Source organism: Mercenaria mercenaria, chromosome 15 (genome assembly GCF_021730395.1).
Source record: "Mercenaria mercenaria strain notata chromosome 15, MADL_Memer_1, whole genome shotgun sequence".
Taxonomy (NCBI): domain Eukaryota; kingdom Metazoa; phylum Mollusca; class Bivalvia; order Venerida; family Veneridae; genus Mercenaria; species Mercenaria mercenaria.
The window spans coordinates 47,404,855-47,428,289 of NC_069375.1; the positions used below are offsets into that span (position 1 = coordinate 47,404,855).

At 34.7% G+C, this 23,435-nt stretch overlaps 1 protein-coding gene and 1 long non-coding RNA gene across 2 annotated transcripts; both read left to right on the forward strand.

Annotated features, from left to right (window-relative positions):
• Positions 1-739: 739 nt before the first annotated feature.
• Positions 740-9,884, forward strand: LOC123552444 (sulfotransferase 6B1-like). The gene is made up of 5 exons (XM_053524229.1): positions 740-781; positions 4,570-4,750; positions 7,010-7,309; positions 7,759-7,865; positions 9,222-9,884. Exons 1-5 carry the CDS (start codon positions 755-757, stop codon positions 9,324-9,326), a joined length of 720 nt encoding a protein of 239 aa, XP_053380204.1. The 5' UTR covers positions 740-754; the 3' UTR covers positions 9,327-9,884.
• Positions 9,885-13,938: 4,054 nt separating this feature from the next.
• Positions 13,939-16,198, forward strand: LOC123552452 (uncharacterized). Its single transcript, XR_008367457.1, has 3 exons — positions 13,939-14,035; positions 14,964-15,087; positions 16,114-16,198. It is a non-coding gene; the product is annotated as an uncharacterized LOC123552452 (long non-coding RNA).
• The last annotated feature ends 7,237 nt before the right edge of the window (positions 16,199-23,435 follow it).

The window sequence follows — 23,435 nt, forward strand, 5'->3', positions numbered from 1 at the left end:
TCCCTGATTAAAAATGTATTTTTGTTTGTTGTCTGAAAGAAGAACTACACTAAATATTTCTTAATATATATTTTTGTAACATTTTCAACAGCCGAATATAATATATTTGATTAATTATCAACAAACTTCTTTTATAACATTAATTATAAAAATATATAAACTAAAGGAATTTAATATCGCTGCTTAAGAAGAATAGTTTGTATTATTTCGAAGGTCTATTGACCCACATTACACAATTAAATCACCTACAGCACTCGACTACCATTAAGACTGAGTACAGGTAAGACGTGACATGTTCGCTTCTGTTCCAAAGTTTTGACAGTATTTTCTACTGTTATATGAATAAACGATTGAATGATTTCAATTAATATAAGACGTGTTTTTGCTTTGTTTCGATCCATTTTTCAACCTCTGAGTAATACAATCATAGTGATACGATATGATAATGCGTCATACTCAAGTGTTTTTAATGCAGCGATACATATATTAATAGTACACATATCATTAAAATATACGAGGTTTTAATATGTTAAGTATTGCTTTTGTACTGATATGATTGCATAAGAAGATATAACGTCTGTTCCACAGTATCATCGATCATAAAACAAACAAATTATGAATTGGCATCCCATGATGGCTTCCTAAAATTACTCTGTAAACCGGTGTAATGAGCGTACGTTCGTGTTGGGAAAACAGCGATATTTGTAAGTGAGATAAAATATTCATATTATTCACTTGAGGACTACCTAACATAATGTTTAGGTTTATAGATTGTAACTGGGTAAGTTCAGATGGCCGTATGGCATATTGATAAAGTCTGCCTTTTTATACAACATAAAAACATCACTAAATTTCATGGGGTTAGCCAACTTGTACACTTAGCAATACAAATATGCTGCAATATGATTAGAAGTCGCTTGTTATGTTTTACATTAAAGTAGTTGATTTTGTATCATACATGCAAAAATTAAAAATCTGACATAAAATGTTGGTGTTAAAATCTAAAGAATCCTTGTTTATTTTTCCAAATTCGATGTTTAGAATAAATTGCTTTTTCTCTTTAAAAAATATGAAATTAACCAAAATTTCTGTAGTAGTAATATACAAGCATATGACATAAAGCTGCACATGTCATACTTTCGATGTTCTCCTTTTCTGACTTGAGCGACTTTCCACTTAAATATGTCATGTCATCAATGCATTTTAAAATGTGGGCAAATACTGAGAGGACCAGTTTATTAAAATAGCCAGGTGACCAGTTCATTTCAGGATTATAGACCGCTATATAACTATTACATGTTAATGACCCCATATGGCTGATAAGGCTTCAATAACAACATCAATTTAAGTCGAATATCTTTGCCGGCAAGCACATAATTGTATACTTATTTTAAATGTGCATCGCTCAAGTTAAAGACCCGCCACAGAATAACTGTCCATGACGGTTGCTATTCATGCTTTGCATCGAAAAATTGAGAAATACAAATATCTACTATTTTTTACAGTTACGCATAGGGTGCCTAGGTTCAATACTTGACGTATTTAGTTCAGGCCACACTGTTTCTACAGTGCTATTTAGTTATTTTGCTATGTTTCTGAATTTTTAAAAATGCTAAAACAATATTGACTGAATAAAAGAGCTAACAAATGTTAGCAGATAAAGTTGTGAAAACACATAAATCAAAAACGGCTTAAAATTGCCAATTGTAGATGTAATTATACCTGTTTTATCAGAAAAATCATATAGGGTGATCAAAATATGCTTCTGTGTTGAAGCAGGTCTTAAACTCTGTATGTGGTTGTTACTTGATATTTTATACTAACCTTCTTTAAAAAGGTCACATATACAACCATAATATAGGTATTAGTATGTTATATATATGTTAAAAAGTAACAATAAACTTACAGTTAGTGTCATTTCTCTTTAACACCCAAGCCCAGACAGCATGGTTCTTTAACGTGTCATGTGTAAGGCACTTGGCTCCTAGGAGATACAACCGGTGTTGTATATAGTAGAATAACAGCAGTTCAGAAATTCCAGTACCCAATCCGGGCGTAGAATCTCGGTTCCCAATCCAGGAACACAATCTCGGTTCTCTGAATTGTTCCAGTACCCAATCCGGGAACACAATCTCGGTTTTCTGAATTGTTCCAGTACCCAATCCGGGCATAGAATCTCGGTTCTCTGAATTGTTCCAGTACCCAATCCGGGAACAGAATCTCGGTTCTCTGAATTGTTCCAGTACACAATCCGGGAACAGAATCTCGATTCTTTGAATTGGCAGTCCGTTTGTTTTACCACTAGACCTTTGTCCACTTATAGTAGTTTTAATTTAGAATAGAAGAACACCCTATTTTTAGCATTAGTAGACTGTATTCAGTCAAGTTAAGACAATGTGCTTATGGACACATTTCAGCCTCTGATGTATTCTTCACACAGTAGCTAAATGTAGTAAAATGGACCTTTGCGTGATAAAATCAATAAATTGAGTAGAATCAAAGTGCTCAGCAAAACAAACTACTACTTCTCACTACTTTACTGATTGAACGTGTGTAGATAACGTTTATTCATGGTACATATGTGACCCAAAATTGCTATACTTTGTCAGTTTGAAGATAACTACTACACAAGGTTGCTGTTGTAATTTTAAAGGGTCATTTAAGGACAACTTCGGAATATTTCATATATTAAATTTGAAAAAAGACTACTATCACACTGTTGCAAAGGTATGCTCTATTTTCTTAACAAAACACATGATTTCACATAAAGCTGTAATTGATTAATGTGTTGGAATGACAAGTGTTTGATTTTTTTTTCGCATTACTGAAAGGACTATGTTAGACTTGCGATATCTTTTCAAAATGTTTTTTTTTTCCTTATCTTTTTTAGTCACATGTTAATGGCATTCTACAAGCCATGACTGATAGTACATATTTTTTGATCAGCTGTCAAAAAAAACCAAAAAACGTTTATCTTCTTTTTAACTACTTTGGTTCGAACCTCACTCGGAGCGTTGAATTCTTTATGCGTTAAAGCCCCACAGCTGGCTTACGGAGGCCCAATAGTTCTTCCCAGGTGCCCATATAATACACGGAGGGGCACCTTGGGTCTTGCTCCACCATTAAAGCTGGAAGGTCGCCAGACGTTAAACCCAACAAAACGCAAGAAAATTAAACTACTTTCAAAATAGAAAAACAGCTAAAGGCGTTGCCCTATGTTCGATAAAAATACAACATTTATGTCTAATTATGACCGCAAGGGGTCCCCATGGTCGGGTAGTTAAGGTCACTGACTTCAAATTACTCTCCCATCACCGCTTTGGGTTTGAATCCTCGCTTTTTTATTGTACTTTTATAAACTTTTGGATTTTGGCTCTTCAATTTGTTGATACAATCGCCAATGATGTTACATTTAACATCTGATAACAATTTTTTCGAATATATTTCTAACAAATTCTCTTGTCTTGTACTTTTCTGAAATATCGTGTCTTGAACTTTTGTCTGTATCCAGGCTAGGACATGTGGGACTCATTTCTTGCTCCGTGATTAAATTCGAAAACAATCGTGCGATTCTGTGACTGTCATTGCGTGACAAATAATATATTGTTGTTCTGCTGAACCAGGTTTCGCGTTGCTGAATGTTCGTTGAAAGTCACTAGGTAATTACAGGGTTAACGTCAACGAATATTTCAGACAAATTGCAACACGCAAGCACTGTTAGGTAAATTCTGCCTTTGCATGAAGTTATATTTAAGAATTATACGTTGTTCAGTCTCTATTTAACGAGGAAAACGCTACAGTTTCTGGAAACACGACGGGCGTACGATACATATATTTTTTATTCAAATTGTACTACATTATATATTTTTCACTACTTGAAAGAAAACATATGTACCTTGTCTAAGCGCAACACTGTAAGATGTATTGTGATAAAGTGATTTTAACTTGTACATTGTATGTAACTGATGACTGACAAATACTGGTATTACACAGGTATATTGACGGTAGAGATAGTTTGTCATCGGATATATTTCTCGGGATCAGTGTAATATTAAGCAGATGAAATCTATTTTGGAGTCATTGTCCGAACGCAGACGCCAGTTAATGAGATCGGTAGACGGTGTCGCTTTAATTCTAAAAATATTAAATTTGTAGAATGCAGCTGAGGATAGTCTTTTAAATTTATATTCGATCTAAATGTATTTTGTTCATTTCAATATGAGCTCCACAGTATTAGTGCTTTGCGACCAAAATGAATCCAGATCAGCCTACACACCCGTGCAGTCCGATCTGGATCCATACTTTTCGCTTGTCAGTTGTATAATACAAGCGATGAAACCGATAAAGGAACAGGCTAATCTGGATCTATACCTGTCGCAAAGATCTAACGTTAGTTTTCGCACAGCGGCGCTTCATTTTGCCTATGATAATATTGCAAAAGTTTGTACCACTAAGAGTGTTTAAGCTTTTTTGGACAAAGAAGACCTGATGAGCGCCTTCTGGCAGTTATTTCAGACACAGTAAAAACATTTGAAGAAGGGGTTAGAGTTGATGCACTTTCTGTTTCAGATGGAATGGCGTACGGTAGAAATACGGGACGAGAATGGTGAAGGTTTTGACACAGTACAATGTGAAGATATGGTGTTTCCCAAACAATTCTTACGCATGCAACCGGAAGTCAGGATGAAAGCTATAAAGGAGATGAAGTACCGAGATGGTGATGTTCTCTTATGTAGCTACCCGAAGACTGGTAAGAATCTTGTCTAGGTATTTCCCATTTTCATGTCTTTTGCTAATATAGTTTCAAGATGTTCTTTTAATGTTGAGTTATTCCGTGCTCAGTGTATGTTCCTTTCTTATCATATTTCTTTCTATCTATCTTTCTTTCGTTTATAATAATGGATAACGTTCCATAATGATACATTAGATAACCCTGTTTAGGGGTTTCAAAATCTAAAGATGTATGACCGCCCACGTTACTCTGTCCATCCAGGCAAACCCGGCAGTGTATAAAAAAGGGTGAAAACATTAAACTCTTAAGTTTCTTAACTGCATAAATTTACATGTGTCTAATCTTAGGGGGACTCCATTACCGTGTGGTTTTAATTGCCGAGTCCAAATAATTAGCCCTTCGCCGCTTTGTGTACGAAAGATCAATTGGAATGTTTAATTCTTTCATGTGAGGAAGATCATCTAGCTTGCTCACAGAAGGCGGGTGTCTTTTACCCAGGCGACCACCCTTGATTAATTAATGCCCGGGTGTCAACCTGGTGTTTCCGTTGAATAGTCGCCTGTTATCTATTATTGTGCTGGAGAGTCTTTAAACTCAATATAAACAAAAATATAATCTTACGTTTCGCTCTCTAGCTAACTTGATCACCACAAACACAATCTATGTACGAATTAGATTTGTTTGTGTTGTTACATTAAGACATTAGCTCACAACAAGTTTGCATCATTTTAGTTCCTTTTCTGGAAAGAATACATTAACTTCAACGATGTCTGGCATATTAGCCTTACCTCAAATAAGCCTTTCAACCTTTTTAACTACAAACTTGGCTGCATGTACCTCAATAAAAGCTATGACAAAATATCAGCTTTAAAAAAACATAAGGACGCATTTAAATGGAAATAATTCAGTCAAGAATGTTTCATAACCTTAGTTTGTCATATGAACATAGACTTTAAACATGAAAATAACCTTTTTTAATGTTTCATGGAAGAATAAAGTGTATGTTACCAGATATGGATCACTGACGTTGTATTAAGTTTCGATACATTATCAATTACTGTTATTGATAGGCATTGTTCAATTGCCCAACTTTCACTAATGATTGATAAGTAAACACATAATGTGAACACGATATATTTTCAATGGTAAACACTTTTTGCAGACTTTTTGACAGTTTGAAGTTGTGTCTTTAAAGATAGTTGTTAGTATTTGGGTCAGGACACATAGGGACTCTACAATATACATAAATTACCTAATTATGCAGTAACTTAGCTCTGAGTAGGTACACACCATGACATAATTTTAGTGAAGGGACCCTGGTTTTAGTCAATGTATACCATCAAACGGAAATGTGTTAAACAAGGACTCTGATCCAGTACGTATAGCCAAAGAGCCATAAAAATAAATGTATTATACTTCTTTGGTATAGCCAAGTTCAAAGAAGTCCAATATCTGTGTGGGGGGGGGTGGGGGAGTGGGGAGAGATAGGTACACAAAAAAGAACATATATATAGTAAAACATTTAGACAATGATGACAAGCAAACAAAGGAACACAGTTGGGCACCGCCTTGTAAGGCCAGTGGGGAATACCTCACTAGGGAGATTAAACCGATTATCTGTGCACAAAACATTCAGCAAATAGATGACCACTATTATCTTAAGAGAAAAAAATTGGAACGTTACCATCCTTTTAAAGACAATATAGTTACACTAATAAAAATTAATTCCAATCAGGATCCAGAGATTTCGGGTTCTCTTTTAAAATCTTAGAAAAATATTTCAAACTAAAACACACATCAAGCATATGACAGGAAATATGCAAATGTACAGCTGTGGGAAGTTTTATTAAATATTAATTTTCTGTGTGCGAAACTATCCTCACTATCCTACAATGAAATTCCTTGAGAACCACTTTTTAAAGCAGTCCATCGCACGACCCCTTTTTTCTTATTTGCTGATCTTTTTTTTTTTTTTTTTGCAAAATATCAGGCTTTTGAAATTCATAGCAGAATAAAATTCTACATTGAAGGAAATGTTTATTTTTTAATTTGGAGTGCAAAACTTCCATAATATTACGAAAAATCACTTTAGCGAAGGTAAATTCCTTGTTTGATGGCCGTTATATCAAGAATAATCAGTTGAAAATCGTTTACACAGTCACTTAACATTTGTAACTTTCCTTGGCCGCCAACGCAACCACATTATATTTACATGTAATTGGTGTTTATTCATATCGACAATGGACAGATATAATTTTAGCTTACCTTTCTTTCCAGGAACACACTGGGTATTCAATATTATGCACTTTCTGATGATTCCTGGTCCCGTGGAAGAAATGTTGATGGCAAGTCCAAAACTTCTAGACCTCCATCCTCTAGAAGAAATTGAGAACTTGTCAAGCCCACGTGTTATCATCACACACCTCAAACCGGACAGACTTCCGGTAGAACATTTGCAAACACGCGGGAAAATCATATTGGTTGCACGCAACCCACGTGACACTATGGTTTCGCATATGTACCATACACAAAGGCATGACGTGTTTAACTACAGTAAACTGCCCTGGAATTGTTTTTGACAGTTGGATAGGGTAGTTTTTTAAAGGCAAAGTTTTGGTGTTTTATTTGTTTGTTTAAATTTTTAATTGTGGTTAACTATGTTTTATTTTCAAATTTGGGAAAAAATATGGTTTAATTTATAGGGGAATTGTTTTTGGGTTAAATATCAATTATGAATATTTAAACTAAAAATATTCGATTAAAAAAAAAAAATTTTCATCCAATGGCTTTTAATGATTTTAACAGGTTTAAATTTTGTAGTTTCCCAAAAAAACAAACCCACATTATAGAGAAAAAGGGTACCAACCAAAAAAAAACCATTGTTTCAAATTGAAAAGATTATGGTAACATATCTATATTGAACCGATAAAAAATTTGATAAAGGGTGTAGCTGTTCTTATTTGCTATAATCATTTTCTTTACTTTCTTTTCAAATGGTTGCTCATTTACTTCCCTTTATATTTCAGTTCCGACAGGGTCATATTTTGATTATTACAATTGTTGGCAGAAGGCATTAGAGGAACAAAATAAAAATTTGAATGTACAATCGCCTTTGTACGAAAATTTGATCAAAGTAAGTTTTTTTTTGGAAATACCTGAAAAAATGATTTTGGGATATCAAAAGATACCCCCGATCGTCAGCTTTTTATTGTTAAATTTTTTTTAAAAACCCTTTAAAATTTTAAAATTGTTTTGCAATGCTTATTTTAAGATATTTCAATGGATTGAAGTCAAAATTTTTGGGGATACCCTGGGTTCTGAAAACAGTTTACCGACACCCCGGTATCCAATACGCACCTACGACCAGCAATAATTCTTTTTCTTTATCCATATTCAAAAAATTAAAAGTTAAAATAAATCGAATATTGACCTGTTTTAAGGCATATTATCGCATTTTTTAAAAAATCCGGGGAACTTCCCCTTAAAGAGGAAAAACTTTCGTGATTTTCATATATGCAAACAAATAACGCGTCTTATCATATTTCTCCATCTTTCAGTTTTTATTTTCAAGCATGTTCAGTTATCAACAATTTTACGATATTTCTTCAAGAAATATTAGTTTTTAAAAGGATTAACCCAAAAAACAAACAATTTCCCTCAGATTCATTTGAAAAAAGATTTTTTATTTGTATTCATTTATTTCATTTTTAATTGGGATAAAAAATTTTGGGAAAAACGTTTTAACGTTCTTTCTAAAATATTTGCCAAATTAAATTTAAAAATTGCCCTTCAACTTTTTGCTTTCAGTGCTCAAATTTATGAGTTTGTTTTAAAAAAAAAAAAAACAAAAAAAATATCAAGCCATTTTTTAAACATATTAAAACAGGATGGTATAGGGAGCTAAAGAAGTTTCAGCATTCTTGGGTGTGAACAATCTAAAGAGAGACTGGGTCAGTATTAGAAGGTGCCCCTGGAGGCGCCTCAAGGTCAAATTTTAAAAAGGAGGGGCCCCAAATCAGATCAGAGAAACCTAAACTTTCCAGAAGGGTCAGATTTTGTTTTCTTACTTCCTAAATTCAATATAACAATTTTGACATTTTTTGCATAAATTCATAAATATGTCACATGTTTGTATAGATTAGTCATCGAGATTAACAAAATTTGCGCCCAAATTTTTTAAATTTTTTTCTTAAGTCTTGTATACCTGAAAAGTTAAATTGGGTGTTTTTATAAAAATTGCAAATAAATTTGAAAACTGCTGCATTTATACGAATAGGATTTTATAGCTACCGACAAGATAATATTTCCTATTTTTAAGAAAAAGTATTTCTCTTTTATATTCTGACCATCTTTATTGGCTCGATTATCTGAGAGGAAAGGGGACATAATTGTACAAAATTCAAATAGCCTCAGGAGTTATATCATGTGAATAAACAAGGTAAAAAAACCGGGAGGGGGAGATTATTTTTTTCATTTTATATCTTTTCAGGGTAATGGGCATTGGAGAAACAGATTTACATTTGCTCAAGACGAAGTGTTTGATAAAGTGCTAGAGGAAAAATTCAAAAACAGTATATTCAACACATCTGTCTGATCTGATGAAAACTATAACATGTGTATTTGAGACCTCTGAACAAAATAACAGTAGAATGTGTGGATATATAAACCATATCTTAACAATGATAGAATATCTTATAAGTTCTAAATAACTTCAAAAAAATGAGGATTTTCTTAGGATATCGAAGTACATATATATGTTGAAACGACCACCTAGTGTTCTCAAAACAGCATTTGTGAAATCAAATTACTTTCTTAACATATGAAAAATTAATCCAAAATGGTTTTTGAAAACAGTGTGTATTATTTAGATATAAATTTTATATTAACTCTTTAGTGGACACCAGATCATTTAGAAAACGAAACTATTAGTTTACCGGAATAAAACACAAAGGTGTCATACTTTTCGTGGACTGAGCGCGAAACTATTGTAACTGTATATGAATAAAGAACAAGATACAATTGTTTCGCGCTCAGTCCTCGATGTGTAATTTAGAAGTCTTAATGCCTTATTTTTCAATATGTTGTTTAATGTTCAGAATTACTATATGTTACACAAAAGAGTCAGTTAGAAATTATAGATTTGAACTGTGAATGCATAAATTCTTTTTATTACTCGTCGTTGGACAAAACTTTAGATTTGACTTAGATGCTTGAGTAACAAAGTCACCTGTAACAGGGATTTGTCGGGGCCTTCATGGCGGTGTGAGTAAGGCCGCTGACATCGAATCACTTGTCCCTAACCGCCGTGGGGTCCGAAAACCTGTTTGGGATGTAGAATTCTTCACATGAGGTAGTCATCCAGCTGGCATACGGACGGTCGGGTCGGTGGTTCTACCCGGGTGCCCGTCCGTGCCTGATACTATGCCCGAATAAGTACTTGGAGACTTCTTTCACCATCAAAAGCTGTAAATACCTGTAATTGTGTATGCGTGACGTTATTACCAAGCAAAACGAAACAAGAATTTGTAGTCTTAGAACTCTACAGATATTATGTAAATTCATGCTATTATTTTGGTAAAGGTTTTTGAAATGACAACCAAACGTGTTCCAATTAAAATGCATGTACATCTAATGCTTATATAATACAACAAATCACACATCTGGTGCATCAGGGAAAATTTCTAATTGATCATTTCCTGGCAGCATCATTTACTTTTCTGTTTTGAAACTTATGAGGTAAGCACAACTTATGTGATATATGAACTGAACCTTGACCAGAGGATCGCTCACATTAAATATTGTGAAGTTTTACGATGAGCGAGATAGGGTAAATATAATAATCAAACTCTTATTAAAAAGACATCTTAGTTTTGTCAGTTGATCTATGAATTATGAAAATGTTGATAGAATTTCAAAGGTTGCAGATTTAGTTTGCCAACTCAAGATTAAAGAATGTGTATGTTTAATGAGATAAAAAGGGAGATTACTGTGTATGTACTTGGGAATATGTGCATGCTGGGACATATGAAGATGCCTTTGGCAAAGGGTATAAAAAGAAGCTCTAAATTAACTGACTCTTTTATGCCATTTTGATATAAAAAACGATTTGTGATATAACTATGAAAGAATGTTGTTAGATTCGATGGTACATGTGATCTTTTGTAAAACTAAAGAATATGTTTAGATAGCTGCTTAAAAGGCATTTTTCCAATGTAACTTACTGAGTGTTATCAAATTAATTGTCTAACGGTCACGCCTTTACCTAAGAAAAAATCTATTTGTATTCATAAAGATGGGTGACTGTTGAATCGTGGTCCTGGGAACACTTGAGCGTTTTTCAAATATGATAATGCAAGTAATGAATTTACAATAGTTTATTCATTTCAAGGTATACTAAGATAACAGTGACATGTACGTATTCGACTCGAAAGTGTACCTATATCTGTGAAAGGTGCTGTGGAACAAATTGTTTTTCAATTAATTTTATTGAGGACGATATAAACACCACAAAGAAAACAAATTGAAAAACCCGTAAATTTATGCAAGCGTTACACATAATGGGTCATTCCATAAAAAAAATTTATAAAATCCTTTGTTTAAATGAAAAATTAACAACTTTGCTATGTTGCAAAATGAAAAAAAGATTCATTATTGGAAATCATTTTGTTTTTCCTTCCCCCTTAATGTTTCTTGGGCCAAAAACTAGGAAATTTTTAGTACACTTTAATAATTCAATTGTGATGTTTTAGATAGTGAAAACGCATAATCTGGTCGCGTAAATGACATGAAATATACATTTCATGCATGACGAAGTGATACTGCTGTCATCACATTCTTAGCGTCACGTCTCTAAATGACTTCGGTGATGTGATTTAACTTAAAGACGTTGTAAGTCTTAAAATAGTGAAGATAATTACTTCAAAATTTCAGATTTAAAAAGTAAAAGAATGTTCTTCCTAAATATGTTATTATCTCAATTTTTTATTCTTTTGTCACTTGTACAGGTTTTGTCATGGAAGGGCCTAGGTATATGAAATTCAAATTAAATAGATTTAAGAATCCAAGACTAACGAGGATCATCAGTCCATTTTTTTTTAATATCAGGGCGGTCATATGGGATTTATCAGTTTTCACGGTGGAAAACCTAAGGTGCCTTCGTGCATTATCTCATCACTGGCGGGCACCTAGATAGAGCCACTGACCATCCGTAAGCCAGCTGTATGACTTCCTCATATAAAGAATTCAACGCTACGGATGAGACTCGAACCCACATCGTTTAGAGGGTTTTATTGTACACAATGAATATAACGGATTATATCGTATTATAACTATATATTTAGCTATAAGATCAGATATGCCAAAGCGCTGATCGATTTTGCAGATATATTGAATAACTATATTGGCTAAGTCGGAAGTTGTCATCTCATAGTTTGTTTGTTCGTCCGTCCGTCTATTTGCCTGATGCGAGTACTTTATTGTCCAGGTTCCTTCGTGACCGAGTGGTTAAGGTCGCTGACTTCAAATCACTTGCCCCACACCGATGTGGGTTCGGGCCTCACTCAGGATGCGAAGAAGCCATCCAGCTGGCTTAGGGAAGGTTGGTTTTCTACCCGGGTGCTCGCTCGTGATTAAATAATGCACGGCGGGGCACCTGGGGTCTTCCTCCACCACCAAAACCTGAAAATCGCCATAATTATTACCTATAATTGTGTAGGTGCGACGTTAAACCCAGCAAAAAGCATATATCGTCCGTCCGTCCGTCAGTCAGTCAGTCGGTTTGCTCACCTGTGTTAGTAGAGTGAAATTTTATACTTTAAAAAAACTACATGAGTAAAAAGTGAAAGTGAAATTTATTTTTCATTGAATTGCAACTTGATTATACTCTTGTCATTCATTGTTAGTGTTTCAAGAAAGCCCGCGCATATTTCAATTATTATAAATATATCATTTATAGAATAAATGTTTTCGATGTCACCTGTAACTTATGAAAATTCAAAATTAAAGATGTAACTAAATTGGATGGATTGTTTATATTTTATTGTACGAATTAATTGATACCTAAGCTTGTAAATGTTTGGTTCCCGATGAGCCTCGTTGGCTTGGTTTGTAGATCTAAATAATTGACATATCTATTTTGAAATTTCGCTTTAATTCTATCCATTATTTTTTTGTGTTGTATTTCCGTTTTTCTAAAACAAATTTTATTCCAAAAGTACAAAATTCAGTAATTTTTAATACCTTACCAAATCTGACACTGTTTCTTACAAATTGTAAATTTATCATCTAAACCGCATATATCGGAGAAGCAGCAAGTGTCCCGAGGACCTCCCTTAATATTCACTCACCAAAAGTCATTTTTAGTAGAGTCGGGCAAATAATTTGAGTGCACTAAATGAGTTGAGTTGGTGAAATGTCTATAAATATAGCTCTAAATATAGCTCTAAATATTTTAATCAGAAGAGATGGGCTCATAGAAATTTGTCCCATATCCTTTATATAATAGGGAGACACGTACTGTACTGAATATGTTTCAAACTAGTATTCATGTCGTTGTGATGTCCAAACAGTGTGACCAAAGACCAAAGCGTGTGAAGGATGATCACCTTGTCTTAGATAAGGTAATTTCATAAGACGTTACGCTTTATTATATAACGTTACCCTTTCAATAAGAACCATTAAATTTCTATTTATGGACAAAATATACATTCATCGTGACTCTCTGCTTACGTTTGCGTCTTTTTTCCGTGTATATAGACTTAGATTTAGTTTTCTATTCAGTTTAACGAGAGCATTGGACACTAAAATACCATCATGAGGGTCGCGATTTGTCTTCTTGCCTTTGTTGCCGCTACAGGTAATAAAAGGATAACCACCGAATCTTTAATTAAACTTTGTTTTCATTTTTATCTGATTTGGAACAAGATCTTTTTACGGTTTTCATATCTATCTATCTAACTTTTGCTTAAGAAAACGTGATATAATATAATTATGGTATTGCTGTGTTCAAATGTCCGATTCTTTTTCTTAAAAATTCGGTAATTCTCGGACTGGTACGTATAAAACACTAACATTTTTATACGCATAAAAAGACGTCTATAAAACTTATGCTTGTCAACGAAATTTTAACAAGGGTTTTTGGCCCCATATAAAAGGGTAATTACCGGGTTGTTTTAATTTTTTAAAAAAGGCTTACGCGGGGGAATTTTTATTGTGACCATACATCTGACTGCAAATTAGTGGCCTGCAACCCAGGTTTTCAACTCTACTGCTACAGAGACAATGTGTGCACATGTATTGCGCAATGTACGTATAACCTGTTTCTTATGTATTTAATCCTAGATTGTATTGTGTAAAATGCCATTAAAAATACCATTTTTGTTTTGCACAATTTCCAAATTTCTTAGGGAGGACCCCAAACCCTTATTTCTACCTGTACTACAGTTATTCAGGTTAATAAAGTGTACTTGTCAACATGATCTGCTGAGATTTGTTGTGTCTGGAAATGGCTTTAAACTGTCTTTCAAATTTTCTGCTACCTTTCAAAACATGTACTACAACTATCAAGGCTGTTAAGGTGTACTTTTTCACCTGATTTGCTCCGTGTGAAACGGCTTTAAAATTCACCATTCAATATGTCTCGAGTGTACGACTACCCCACCCAGTAATAGCTCTGATGTATTTACTGCCCACAACAATCTTGCCCGAGGCTGTTTCTTGTATAACCCGCTGGATAATTTTTAAAGCAGTATGCCTTTTCCTATCAAAAATTTATAGCCGCCAGTTGATCATAAAGATTTATCCAGAGTTTTCAGTAAATTTGATACAATATAATGTTTTTGTTGACACTTTCAAAAAATACGTTGCTGCTGTTGTTGTTTTTGTTGGTATTAACGCCACATTGACACAATTTAAGTCATTTGGCGTAGTTGCAGCGTTTGATAGCAGAGGAAGACACTAGATGCCTTTCCGGCCATTATATTAGGCTTGTGTGAGCGCCCGGGTAGAACCACAAATCTTCCGTAAGCCAGCTGGATGGCTTCCTCATATAAAGAATACTACAACCCAAGCATGGTTTCGAACACACATCGATGAGGGGCAACTGATTCAAATTCAGCGACCTTAACCACTTCATGCTATTGCTGTTATCATAGATTCCTTAGACAAAACAAACTATCCGGCATTATATATGTGCTATTATTAATTAAAATGGTTATAATTTTATTCTGAACAGCTAGGACGTTTAATTGCTCGATGCCCGCTGAGTGTGACCATGCATTCGGTAGATGTTCGCACGGAGATCACCATTGGCACTGTGTAGACAACAGATGTCTATGCCGTCTCCCCCATGATTAAATGTAAGTATTGTGTAAGAGCTTGTTGAATAGTTACAGTACGCTTACATATCCCGTTCGCCTTAATATGTTATAGTGCAAATAAATGGCAAATGGTTGTTCGTGAGTGCACAAATCTGCTAGACTCCGGGCTAGGTGTAGTTACACATCGTATAAACGTGCACCGGCCGTCTCGGAGGACTCAGCTAATTGCACGTGCTTTACACTCTTTCGTTGATGCACAAAGCTGATAGATTAATCTGATATATAGTAGTCTAAACCATTTGAGCCATGCCATGGGAAAACCAACATAGTGGGTTTGCGACCAGCATGGATCCAGACCAGCCTGCGCATCCGCGCAGTCTGGTCAGGATCCATGCTGTTCACTAACGGTTTCTCTAATTCCAATAGGCTTTAAAAGCGAACAGCATGGAGCCTGACCAGACTGCGCGGATGCGCAGGCTGGTCTGGATCTATGCTGGTCGCATACCCACTATGTTGGTTTTCTCATGGCACGGCTCATTTTACGTCCGATAATGATGTTTCTTCACAGAATTATCCCCTTTACTGAAATTAACCCTTTCATCCTTGGAAGAGACATTTCTGTGTAAAGAGCCGATCATTATCGGGATTTGACGTACATGTACAAACTTTCATATTAAGTAGATACAACACGAGTTCGGATAATGATTTCACTAACGCCTGTATCGTGATTACAGCTAAGTTAGAAATATATAAAAATAACCATGATAACTGACCTTTCAAAAAAGTCAAAGTGAGCTTTCTTTCAATTTTGATTTGTCATTAATCGATCGCAATCAATGCTTTATCTTGCTGTTAAAGTTCTTGCCAGAAAAAATAGAGCAAAATTTATATACATATATACGTGTATACATTGTTTTTTTTTTTGTCACATCTACACAGTTTAGGTGGAGTTGCGAACCCACATCAGTTAGGGGTAAGTGATTCCAAATCAAAGACTTTACCATTTTACCATGGAGGCCCCATTGTATACCTTGTATGTTATAGCGTTGAATTTCTATATTTCAGATCCCCGGCATCAACACCAAAAGTTCAATGGATAATGTTTTAACTGTTTGAATGTGTTGTTTGAATAAACTTTGCGTGAAGAACGAGGGTTTGTTTGATAGCTTCAAATTATGTATTTGAAAGATGCTTTCTAACACCCACATCCCACCCTTAGAGTGAATTAGAGCATTGCTGTTTTCACTAAACTGTTGGGAAGAAGTATGAAATAGTTTTCGTTCTTTCTTTTTTTTGTGAAGTATAAAGTTTACCCCTTGCCTCTCCATAGAGAAACCAAAAAGTGGCCCGACGCGTACATAACTCTTCGTAAAAAAAAAACCCGGAAAATACCGAAATCGCCTACGGAGAACACGGAATTTATCGATTGTCACGGTGGGGAAGATCTACCCTGTTATGATCTTATGCTTTAATAACTAATCTTTAATCAACCGATCAGCATTACATGTAACAAATCACCGAAAAAAAATTGATTTTGAAACCAAACTAGTTAGTTTTTTGCGCCGAGTAAGGAAGTTGGACGAAAATAGGCTAACTTGTTGGTTATCCATCATGATAGGTGCTCTGAGCACTATTGTGGGTACTTTAAACACATCATACAGCTAACGTATGTTTTTCTTGTACAACAAAAATAAATCAAACATTGCATTCTTTAGACAATGAAAGGATTGTCAATTGTAAAGCTCACTCAACTGTTTAAGAAAACTCATTTTTATTCGTCAAATACTCTTAGCTAAATAAGCAGACTGTCCGTTTATATATAGTTTTCCTGTCATTAAAATTCTCTAAAGTATTGAAAATCATGTCAGTCTGTGAATGTAATCTTTAATACGAAGTATAAACTTTTGCGATGCTCTTAATCAAAGATTTATTTGAGCCGCACCATGAGAAAACCAACATAGTGCATTTGCGACCAGCATGGATCCAGACCAACCTGTGAATCCGCGCAGCCTGTTCAGGATCCATGCTGTTTGCTTTCAAAGGCTATTGCAATTAGAGAAACCGTTAGCGAACAGCATGGATCCTGACCAGACCGCGGATGCACAGGCTGGTCTGGATCCATGCTGGTCGCAAACGCACTATGTTGGTTTTCTCATGGTGCGGCTCATTTATTTGATCATCAGTGACTATCGTGTATTTATGCTGATAAGAGAGTCATTCAGTTTCCATTTACGGACAAAATACACCTTCCTCGTGACTTTCTTTTTATCTGTAATGATCTATTTCTGCCTGTCACATGTGAAGATTATAAACAATTTAATAAGAGAATCGGACACATCCACACAGCTATGAAGATCGTGATATGTTTCCTTGTCGTTGTTGCGGCTACAGGTAATGAAGATACCTTCGTTATTATCGTAAACAATGTTAGCTTTTAGTGAAAACGAGTCAACGACCCGTTTATTAAGCATGTGTTCAACATAACTGAGACTGAAAGTTGTACGAATTACATAATACTGGTATACCATCGAGAAGTAACTCAATAAGGGAACAACTTTCATTCAGAAAAGATCCCTTAGGGTTAATATATTGCAATAGCTGGTTTCTTAGCTTATCAATACATTCGCATCTGCTCGCACAGAAGGGAAGGTTTTATCAAAGTAAAGCCTCCCTAAATTGATTTCGAAAGCTCCTTTTTTCTCTTTTTGCTTTTTTGTCTTTTATAACGTTTTTTGCCTTTCCAAAAATTTTTTGAACCCGGATCTGACCGTGTGGCAACGAACAAAATTCAAACAATGTTTTAGAAAAAAAATTTCACGACCCTCCTTTTTGCTTTTTGGGGTTAGAGCTGGAAAAAAATTTTAAAGGGTGGCGGGGCCTTTGGTAGGTAGGAATTCAATTACCCGTAGCATATTTCCTTTCAGGGTTATGTCTATATGTACATCGTTTAAGTAAGTACACCATTTAAGTAAGGTTTTGTAGGCGGAGTAAAGGAGAGCCTTGGGCGGGATTCCCCGCTTATTATAAACAAGTTTTTTCCGGAATGAATCTTATATACTCACTGAAAAGGCATCGACCCCGGGAGCGTTGCCGCAATGATACCTAACTTAAACGATGTACATACTTCAACGGTGTGCATACAGACATTATTGTCCTTCACCAATGCTCTTCATGGTCACGCAAGAAGAAGTACGATGGTATTATCCATCCAGATCATTAGTTTTAAAATATCATTTATTTAGGAAGTGACATTATATGTAAGGATATGAATAATTGTATTAGCCATAAAATTAATGTATATTGTTCTTTTTTCTAATTTGGGAAGGTTCTGTTTCCGGTAATGTAAAAGAATGGGGTTTTTTTTATTGGAATAAATTTTAGTTGATTAACAGAATCCAGATTGTTAAAGTATTAATAAATATCTTTATTTGTTTTTGTTCCGTTGTTTTTTTTATGCTGACGTAAACGCCCCTACTAAGTGTTCATTTTTTGCCAGTGTCCATTAAATTTTGTGTGTGGGTTAAAGGTTTTAAAACTTTGTTTATACGAAGTCAATCAAAGTGCATATTTGTAAATTCATCCGACACTGAAAATATAGTGTAAGAAAAAATCAGAAAACAAATTCTCTGAGGGGAGGATTTAGAGATTTTAAAGTAGCTTATAATATATTTCTGACAGAGCTTGTAAAATACGTCTGCCTTTGAAAAACTCTAGGCCGAAAGAGGGCAAACAGTTACCCGATAGTCGGATATTCATACTCGCGCCTATAGCTAGTGCTAGAATCTTTTTCTTGCATGCCATTTTCAAGAAATAATAGTAAAAATAAAATCAAACGGAATACTTTGTTTATGGTACTTTTATTTTGTTACAAAAGTGTATTTAAACAAAGCACAGGAAATCAACGTTCGTAAACAGGAAAGACATCATGCCGTTCCAAAGAGAAATAACAATGTTTACTTCCGGTTTTGTTTATCATTTGCAGCGTAACGTAATGTATTTTTCATAAAATAACGTTTTTTGAATCGAGAAATATACTATAAGGAACAAGGAGGAACAATTAAGGTACTTGATTTTTATCTCGTTTTATGTAATAAAGTAAAAATTACTGCATGAAGTTCGACACAGATGTAGTTCCTTTAGGTCAGTTAAAGGTTAGAGACCATCAATTGTTTTCCCATAGACTTACATTATAACATTAAGGCGTGTACGGCCTTCAATAACTCGAAACATGTATATCTAATTACATGTATTTCAAGAAATATCTTAGCTCTACCTAAATACCGGACGAAAAACAATAAATAGTGATACTTTATTGAAGTAATTTTCGTTTGAATGAGATGACCCCCTGTTTATATCGTTGGCACGGCGGGAGAAATTCGGTTGATAATTTGTTTTTCAATACACACAAAATGTAGCAAATTTTGTCAAAATGTATAATGAAATACTGCAAATGCAGTAAAAAATCTCAATTTTGAAAAAAAATAATCACTTCTTGGGTTCGTTTATATGACTGAGCAGTCAGAACGCACAAACGCTACATTCCCTGTACTTTTTTGAATTGGTGGTCTATGACCTAGATGTAGTTCCTTATACGTCATTTAAAGTACGAGAGTCATCTTACACCCCGGGGTTTAAGACGGAGTTTTTCAGCACTGGTAAAATCATCGAAAAACCCAATCTGGTATGCAAGAAGGGTTTTTGCCGGCATCAGTAAAATCATCCGAAACGCCAGTCTAGTGTGCAAGAATATAGAAGTTTAATGAAACGCATGAGGCACGAAACGATCAATTTACGCATCGATGCTTTGAGACGTAAAAATATATGCTGAAAAAAATCGTATAATTCTTTTTACAGCTTACGCTGAGTACTGCAGCAGAACTTCGGACTGTACACTAGTGGCATGCAACACAGGTTTTCACCTGTCTTGTTACAGATACAGTGGAGATCATGTCTGCACGTGCATCGCAGATTGTGCGTATATAAAATATTCTTCTTTTTTAAATATGCTGCACTTAAGCTTTATCAACTTTAGTGTTTCACTGGTCTGCTGGTTGGTCCTCTTCTTCTGTAAAAAATTTCAATTGTATAAGATTTTCATATTATACATCATTCTAAAGAACTCCGAGGGGTGATAAAGGGACTTTTTAAAATTTTCAAAATATTCTGATTAGATTTTGAGTTGATTTTCAAAAAGTTTGATAGAGTGTTTTCTTATGTTAATTTCTGCCATTTTTTAGAAACCAATAGCTTGTAAAGTTTCAGAATTGACTATATTTGTTGATGGTTTGTTATAGAACTTTCAAGATATCTGATCAGATAAGGCAACATTTTCATGGAAGCAACAGAGAAAAAACTTTACAATGGGAAAATTGCATAAAATGACATTATCAAAGATATCTTTTTAAAGATCGAGGCTATCCTACTGTCAATACTGAAATGCATATGTTATAGCAAAAAGAAAAAAAAAAAGTTGCTTAATAATAAAATCTGTAGAAGATCCTTTGGAAGCATAAAATGCAACCAAACAGAGTAATAGCAGACTCGTTTTGATTCAGACTGTTCATGAGAGGTAATAAATGTGCAGCACCTCTCATGCACCCTAGCACCGGCTTAAGCGGAACTCTATTACTGTTATTACACATGTATTGAATGGACTCTCATGATTTCAAAGAACCAGAAATTTTACAACATTGAATCAACATATGGAGTTTTGTTTTTTTTTACAGCCGTCACACAACACTTACAAGAATCATCTTGTGATAGATAATAAAATCTGTAAATCCTTTGGAGGCATAAAATGTAACCAAAAGAATAATAGCAGACTCAGTTTGATTGAGTCTGCTCATGAGAGGTAATGAAATGTGCCGCCGCTTGTAAAGCCGCAACTCTGGTTGGTGAACAATGTGTATCATATGTTAAGTTTGTTTGACCGGTTCTATAGTTAATTTTATGTGTTATAGTATTGACATTTAGTTGAATACTTGTAATAAAACCACTTTCAATGACATGTTTTTAAGGGGAGATAGCTAGTTTTGATTCATTTCGGGAAAAATCCAACTCTGATTTAATTAGAAACTGGAACTTCAGAGTCATTTCAAGATAAATTTTATTTTTAAGGCAACTATCCTATAGCATAGAACTTTTAAAAAAGACAAGGTAGTCCTCGCACCATTTTTTCAACCAACGGAAGTAGATCGAATCTGGCTTAGCAATGAAAGCGACAAAATCCGCGAGGACAAGTAAAAAGAGCGAGGTTCCCGGCGTGCGCAGGCGTTATCACTGCCTAGCCGGGTTCAATCCACTTCCGTTGGTTGAAAAATGGCGTGAGGGCTACCTTGTCTTTTTCGAAAAAAAAAAAATATATATATATATATATAATCAGCAAATTCTGAATATTTTATGGAAGCATTTCAATCGAAATATGTGGGTTATTTGATAATAATAAATGTAAATAATTTCAAACATGAGAAATAAAGGTCTAATCACGGCGGTTAGTAACACGATGGCTAACACCTGTGCTCCCTTAAGTTCCGGCGAGGGCCGCTGGTTATTTTTCCTTTTTCCTTTTTTAATGATTTTTTCCAAAAACTTTCAACCCCAGTGTTTACGTTCCCCCTTATTTTTAATATTTTGGGTAAAATTTTCCAGCCGGGTTTCATTTTGTTTTTTGTTTCTTAATTTTTAATTTGGTACCAAAAGGGGGTTTGTATTTGGACACACGATTTTGACAAAATCCGCGTGGAGGTTTCTTAATTATATGACAAGCGAAAAATACATTGTTTAGTAAATTTATACATTTTTTTACAACAGATCACACATTTAATTGTTCAAAGCCTGCAGAATGTGAGCATGCATTTAGTAGATGTACGCATGGAGACCATCACTGGCACTGCGCTGACAACAGGTGTATGTGCCGTACACCCAATAATTAAAAGTAAGTAAGTACGTGCATGTCTTTTATGAGGGCCCGTTTTATTGGAGGGATGTATGGTCTGGTTTGATATGGTTAAAATACGTTTTTCTTGCATGCCTTTTACAATGATCTATAACTCGTCTTTTTGGCTTTGGTGAACAATAAGCGTACTGTCGTACATGTCCTTTACTAGGATCCTGTTTGTGGTAGGCGGGTGTCATCCGTTTGGACCTAGTAAACAATAAGCATGCATTTTATTAGTATCCGGTTTATGACAGGTATGTGCAGTCCGTTTAGACCTGGACAACAATATAAGTACGAGTATTTTACTAGGATCTGGTTTACGGTAGGTATGTGTCGCGGCACCCAAAAGAAACCTTTCTCGTTGGTTAAATAGGTCTCATTTACACAGACACATCATGTTTAATAGCAATTTAAAATAATAAATGAAAATAAAACTCTGAAAATGATGTAATTCCACAGCTTCGTCAACACTATAACCTTTCTCCGCCATTTTGAATATAGAGGAACCACGCTCACCGGCTTCTAGAATTACAGTTAAAGATACTTCATATCCGTTAACTATAGACAGTTTGATGTCAAAATGTTAACAGTAGGAGATCAAACTCGTTAATGTACTTATACTAGAATACGGTTTATGATTGGTATAGGTATGTCGGTCGCTTTGACCTGGTTAACGATAAGATCCCTTTTCATGGTAGGTACGCGTTGTCCGATTGTCCAGTACTGTAAAATCATTTAATTTCGTGGGCATGAAATTTCGTAGTTTAGGTCAGAATGGCAAATTCGTGGAGATATGAATTCGTGGATTACAACTTTTGAACATAAAATGAATGGGAATTCCACTTATTCGTTGGTATTAAATTTCGTGGATTGACTCAACCACGAAATCCACGAAAATTAATCCCCCACGAATATTAATGATTTCACAGTATGTGTTACGGATGTGTTGCCCGCCTTAACCTTGTTAACAATAAGCTTATTGTCTTGAACATATTCTACTGACGTCCACTTCAACCTGGTTAACAATAACTATTGTCTTGAGACTATTTTACTAGGATTCAGTTTATGATAGGTATGTGTTGTCCACTTAGACGTGGTTAACAATAAGTATCTTTTGAAAACAGTTTAATAGCATCCGGTTAATGATAGATATGTGTTGTTTGTCTTTATCCAGCTGATGGCAAGAAAACCAATTTTCTTCATACATTGGTCTATTTTATTAGTAAAGTTTGATTTTTAGGTATTGATTGATCATTAAATTTCATTTTTATTATTTTTATTTATGGTGTTTATGAGTCACATAAGTAGCACTTGTCCTTTTGGTACGCATGTCTAGTTCTATAATAGCAGGATTGAGCGTGTTTAAATTGTTATGAATGTTTGAGGTATTTTAGTACTTCGTTTTGCAAATTATCATACAATTATGCGGATTAGTATGAATTACCTGCCC

Bases quoted from the DNA above. Each gene is read 5' to 3' on its own strand.
- LOC123552444 (XM_053524229.1), top strand. From the start codon at position 755: ATGTTTAGGTTTATAGATTGTAACTGG. The intron at 7,310-7,758 runs GACAGTTGGATA...TTTATATTTCAG, and splicing joins ACTGCCCTGGAATTGTTTTT to TTCCGACAGGGTCATATTTT. The intron at 7,866-9,221 runs GTAAGTTTTTTT...ATATCTTTTCAG, and splicing joins TGTACGAAAATTTGATCAAA to GGTAATGGGCATTGGAGAAA.